Genomic DNA, 5,185 nt, shown 5'->3' on the forward strand with positions numbered 1-5,185 from the left:
ATATCCCAAAGCCTTGAGATGGCTGTGGATGCCCATAACAACGAGCTGAATAGAAGCAAAGCTCAAGAAGAGGCTGAGGCTAGGCGTAAGGTTGAGGAGGAGGCTGAGGCTGAACGTAGGACTGAGGAAGAGGCCGAAGCGAAGCGTAAGGCTGAAGAGGAGTCCGAGGCCAAACGTCGGGCTGAGGAGGAGGCCGAGGCTAAACGTAGGGCTGAGGAGGAGGCTGAGGCTGAACGTAGGACTGAGGAAGAGTCCGAAGCTAAACGCAGGGCTGAGGAGGAGGCTGAGGCTAGGCGTAGGGCTGAGGAGGAGGCCGAGGCTAAACGAAGGGCTGAAGAAGCTGAGGCTGTCCGAAAAGCCGAAGAGCTTGCTTCCAGGGTTCTTGAGTGTAGAAGAGCGAAGGAATCTTCCAGTGCTGCGTTGAATAGTTTTACCGATCTCCTGATATCCCAAAGCCTTGAGATGGCTGTGGATGCTTACAACGACGAGCTGAATAGAAGGAAAGCTGAAGAGGTTGAAGCAGTTCAAAAGGGATGTGGGAATGATGAAGCTAAAGGTCGGGCAGGTGGTGTTTCTGTGGAGGCTGTGGTGAAGGAGGTTGCGTCAGGGTGCCTGACTGATTCTTATGCATTAGCGGCGGAGTACAGGAGGAATGAGGGTTATGGGGGTGTAAGCTTGGAAGAGTGTGATAAGGAAGGTCTCGTTGTGACGGAGGGGGTGATGTGTGAAGCTCTGGATCAGCAGACTGGTGGTGCAGAATCTCCTGTGTCTCAGGTCTTGGAGGGGTCCTTATTAAGCAGTCGTTTTGCCGGTGTTACTGAGAGCGGAGGTGTTAAGAATGAACCGTCAGTCAGTGTCGCGGCAGCTGAATGCTGTGAGTCATTAGAGATGACTGGAGGTAAGAGTGTTGCGACTGCGGCACTGACACAGAGTCAGAGTACACATATGAGCATATTCATTCTGGGTGATGCGCTGGTAGATGAGTTTGTGCGTGCTGCAGCTACGGAAGTAGCGTTGCGAGAGGCTGCAGTGCCTGTCTCAGGCGGTGGCGTTGGTGCACTGAGCGCTGCTCCAAGTGTGGCTAATGGCGCTCTGTCAGCTGCCAATGTTTCTGCAACTTGGCCTTCCACGCAACCGGGGGTCGGAACAGTTTCCCCTCCTCAGCCGGCTGTATCCACGGACACACCGCTATGTGTGGCTCCTGTAGCCAGCAAGGGGTCCGGCAGCAGCGGCGCCGTGACGGATTCCGTGACGACGTACGCAGTCGAGCGTGCTGGAGTCGCGGTTGCGGCGCTGGGCGAGACAAGTGCACTCTCATACGCGACGGTGGAGGCGGCATTGCGGCGCGGCATTTTAGAGGCCGCCGCAAATGCTGCACTGCCAGGCGAACTCACAGAGGAGCAAGTTGCGGGGCTGCGCGCGCTCGCTGAGCGCATTGCCTCCGACTACATTGACTTTGCGTCAAAGCGGAAGTTGAACACTTTGGATGAGTGCCTATGGCACACAGATGCGTTCTTATCACCGGATCAAGTTGCTTCACACGCCATCGACGTTGTGTCGCCTTGCCGTTCCTTTGAGGGCCTGCAGCGCAGTGACGTGAGTTTCTTGACGCACTACTACGTGGAGTTGGCGCGTAAAGGCGGCACTGTTATGGATGATGTGCACACGGAGGCACGACTGCGTGAGAACCTGTTTGAGCGGTGGAGCAATGATATCGTTACCGCCACCTCACTGCAGACCAGGAAGAGAAACAGCAACAGCAACAAGGGAAATGACAGTGGCAGCGTTCTCTCAATTGACCGCCGCCGTGCGGGGATGACGCAGTTGGTGCTCGGTCATGCGTTGGACAATTTGCTGGAAGACGTGGTCGCGGACACCGCCAAGTGGATCGCGTCCCTCGCAACCGTGTAGGGCGGGCGCAAGAGGAGGGCAGAGGGCCACAATGATGAGAGCTGCGGTCGTCATCACATGAATGTTTGTGGAATTGCTGCTTTTTTTTTGTCTTTTTGTTTGTTTGTTTGTGGGGTGGGGTGCATTCCTCTCTCTTATTCCTGTACGCATTCGAGATTTGTGATCCTATTCCGTTGTTGTTTGCTCCCATCACCGACAGTGAGTTGCTGATGGAGATGGCCAGAGGGCGTGTGTGTTTTTTTTTTTCCTTTATGATGATTTCCTTTGTGGACGGGTATGCCCCAGGGAAAAAGAACGGTACTGGCAGCCGTTTCAACAATTCTGCGCCAATACCACACGCAGAGACCCAGACAATGTGTCGCTGATAGGAGTTTCACTTGTTTCGTTTTTCTCTTGGTTGGCTTCTCGCCGTCGTTTGCGGGGTAGTGAAGGGATGGATCCGTTCGCGTTTGTCGTGCAGGGCATCGATAAGCGTGTGCGCGTGTACACCGTGAGCAACGAGGCGGTGAGCGGCACGCTGTTGGCGGTGGATGATCACTGCAACGTAATGCTGCGCGACTGGGGCACCGTGGGCGAGGACGGCGTGGAAACGACGCGGCCTGTGACGTCTTCGTCGTCGCTGCCGGCCCCCATTCGTTTCATCCGCGGGGCGCAGATCAAAACCATCGTGCTCGCGCAGTAGAGAGGCGGCAACGTGGGTCGCTGTTGGGAAGGGGTGATTGTGGGGGACGCAGTCGATTAAATGGCATGAGGGAGGAGCGAAATGAGGGATGTGCGTGTGTGCGGGAGAAGTGCCCAGGGCTGCGGCATCGAATGTCCGCGAGTGCTGTTTAATCAAAAACAAAACTAAAACAACTAAAAGGGTGTTTTGATTGTGTGTCTTTGTGAAGGATGTCATGTTGCCACTATGTACTCTCCTTTCCCTGCTTCTTGTTGCCCGCTCTCCGTGTCTGTATCTATTGCTGGAGGGAGCAACACGAACGTAGCACACAAGGGACGATTCCGCACAAGATGAATCCTGCGGGAGAGGTGATGTACGACACATCGGCACTGCCGCCGCGGCGCAGTATGACGCAGTCGCACTACACCGCCGCGGAGGTGCAGGAGCGATACGCCCGGCAGGAGAAGGTGGGTGAGGGGTCGTACGGCGTCGTGTACAAGTGCCTTGACAAGCAGACTGGGCAGATTGTCGCGATGAAGCGCATCTCACTGAAGCTGAAGGACGAGGGTGTGCCAGCTACGGCGGTGCGGGAGGTGTCGCTGCTGCGGGAGCTGAACCACCCGTACGTGGTGCGCCTCCTCGACGTCTCGCTGCAAGAGTCGAAGCTGCTGCTCATCTTTGAGTACATGGAGAAGGACCTGCAGGGATTGCTCAAGCAGCGCACGACACCGTTGATAGGCGGAAAGCTGCAGCGCATCATGTTCCAGCTGTTGTTGGGGCTGCACGCCTGCCACAGTCGTCGCTTCGTGCACCGCGACATCAAGCCTAGCAACATTCTTATCAATCGTGACGAGACCGTCGTGAAGCTGGCGGACTTCGGATTGGGACGAGCGTTCCGCGTGCCGCTGCAGACGTACACAACCGAGGTGATGACGCTGTGGTACCGCGCGCCGGAGGTGCTGCTCGGTGACAACCACTACCTTCCCGCCGTTGACATTTGGTCGATGGGCTGCGTCATGGCGGAGCTCGCCAAAGGGTCACCGCTCTTCGCCGGTGATACCTCCATCAGTCAGCTGTTCGCCATCTTCCAAATCCTTGGCACCCCATCAGAGGCGACGTGGCGTGGCGTCTCATCGCTGCCGCACCACAACGTGGACTTCCCGCAGTGGCGCCCAACGCCCCTCAGCGACGTGATTCCGACACTCGATCCTGCTGGCGTCGACTTGCTGCAGCAGATGCTTGTATACGACCCGCGGCAGCGCATCACCGCCTACGACGCGATGCGCCACAGCTGGTTTGATGACGTTCGGCAGGAGAAGAGTGATGTGGCGCTTGCATAATGCCAGACGCGCTTCACACGCGCCTCTGAAAAAAGAGAGAGTGTGTGAGTGTATGTGTGTGTGTGTATGTGTGTGTGTAAGCGAAGGTGGAGTCTGCAGATACGAGAAACGGACGAGGCAGAATGCGAGCAGGCGTGAGGGACGAGGTGACGGGACGGATAGCGTCCGTGCACGGCGTAGAGCGTGGACGGGGTCCATGCGTGCCTGTGCGGCTCGCGGAAATCCGGGGGATGCGCCATGTTCCACGCGGTCGTGTGCAATGAACGCGACAAGAGAAACAAGACACACACACACACACACACACACACACACACACAAAGAGGCGAGCAACAACAGCAATGAAGAGGCAGGTGCGCGCTGATGGTCAGAGTTTGGATAGAAGGCATAAGAACGTTGTCTATTGTAGCGCCATTCAACGCAGGCTGGCACGTGTGGCGTGTACAGGACGAAGTGGTTCTATTTTCTTCACATCGACATATTTATGAGGATGGTTCAGAGAGAGAGAGAGAGGGAGAGGTATAGAGATGAGGCTGAGGTGAAAAAGAGCTTATAGAATGGGTATTGTTGATCTCGCATCTCCAAACATGGTACAATGCGGCTAGGCAGATGGAGTATCAGTCAAGGGATACGATGGCTAGGGAGGATGATAATAAGAAAACAAAAACCAAAAAAATGCGCAANTGGCACGTGTGGCGTGTACAGGACGAAGTGGTTCTATTTTCTTCACATCGACATATTTATGAGGATGGTTCAGAGAGAGAGAGAGAGAGAGAGAGAGAGGGAGAGGTGAAAAAGAGCTTATAGAATGGGTATTGTTGATCTCGCATCTCCAAACATGGTACAATGCGGCTAGGCAGATGGAGTATCAGTCAAGGGATACGAAGGCTAGGGAGGATGATAATAAGAAAACAAAAACCAAAAAAATGCGCAATAGCAGACGAAAAGAAAAGGCCAGAGTGAAGTGAATGGACTTTGACGCTGTATGGGCAACCGATGTGCGGTGTGTTTGCTTGACACGTCGGCGTCGTGGATTTGGGTGTACTGCGGAGGGGGTGTGGTGGCGTACTAAGGGCTAATTCGAGGGAAACGAATGTGAAAGGATGAAACAGGGGCGGCGGGATTGCTCAGGGACACATAATACGCAAACGAGGAAGGCGTGGTGCGTCGAACACAGAGGCATTCCTATAGAGACGCAGTCTGGACAAGAAGGTTGGGGGGGTGATAAGGACCTCTCAACCGAAGTGGAACTAGCGGGAGTTTTTTTTTTTTTTTT

The 5,185-nt window shown here is 55.0% G+C and overlaps 3 protein-coding genes across 3 annotated transcripts; all 3 read left to right on the forward strand.

Annotated features, from left to right (window-relative positions):
* Window positions 1–18: 18 nt before the first annotated feature.
* Window positions 19–1,911, forward strand: DQ04_07861000 (kinetoplast DNA-associated protein; the record flags this gene model as incomplete). Its single annotated transcript, XM_009315333.1, has 1 exon — window positions 19–1,911. One exon carries the CDS (start codon window positions 19–21, stop codon window positions 1,909–1,911), a length of 1,893 nt encoding a protein of 630 aa, XP_009313608.1.
* Window positions 1,912–2,344: 433 nt separating this feature from the next.
* DQ04_07861010 (U6 snRNA-associated Sm-like protein LSm3p) lies at window positions 2,345–2,593 on the forward strand (the record flags this gene model as incomplete). The annotated part of the gene is made up of 1 exon (XM_009315334.1): window positions 2,345–2,593. One exon carries the CDS (start codon window positions 2,345–2,347, stop codon window positions 2,591–2,593), a length of 249 nt encoding a protein of 82 aa, XP_009313609.1.
* A 329-nt stretch (window positions 2,594–2,922) lies between these two features.
* Window positions 2,923–3,912, forward strand: DQ04_07861020 (putative protein kinase, putative,cdc2-related kinase; the record flags this gene model as incomplete). Its single annotated transcript, XM_009315335.1, has 1 exon — window positions 2,923–3,912. One exon carries the CDS (start codon window positions 2,923–2,925, stop codon window positions 3,910–3,912), a length of 990 nt encoding a protein of 329 aa, XP_009313610.1.
* Window positions 3,913–5,185: the final 1,273 nt, after the last annotated feature.

This window comes from Trypanosoma grayi (genome assembly GCF_000691245.1).
Source record: "Trypanosoma grayi strain ANR4 Tgr_786_V1, whole genome shotgun sequence".
Lineage (NCBI taxonomy): Eukaryota > Euglenozoa > Kinetoplastea > Trypanosomatida > Trypanosomatidae > Trypanosoma > Trypanosoma grayi.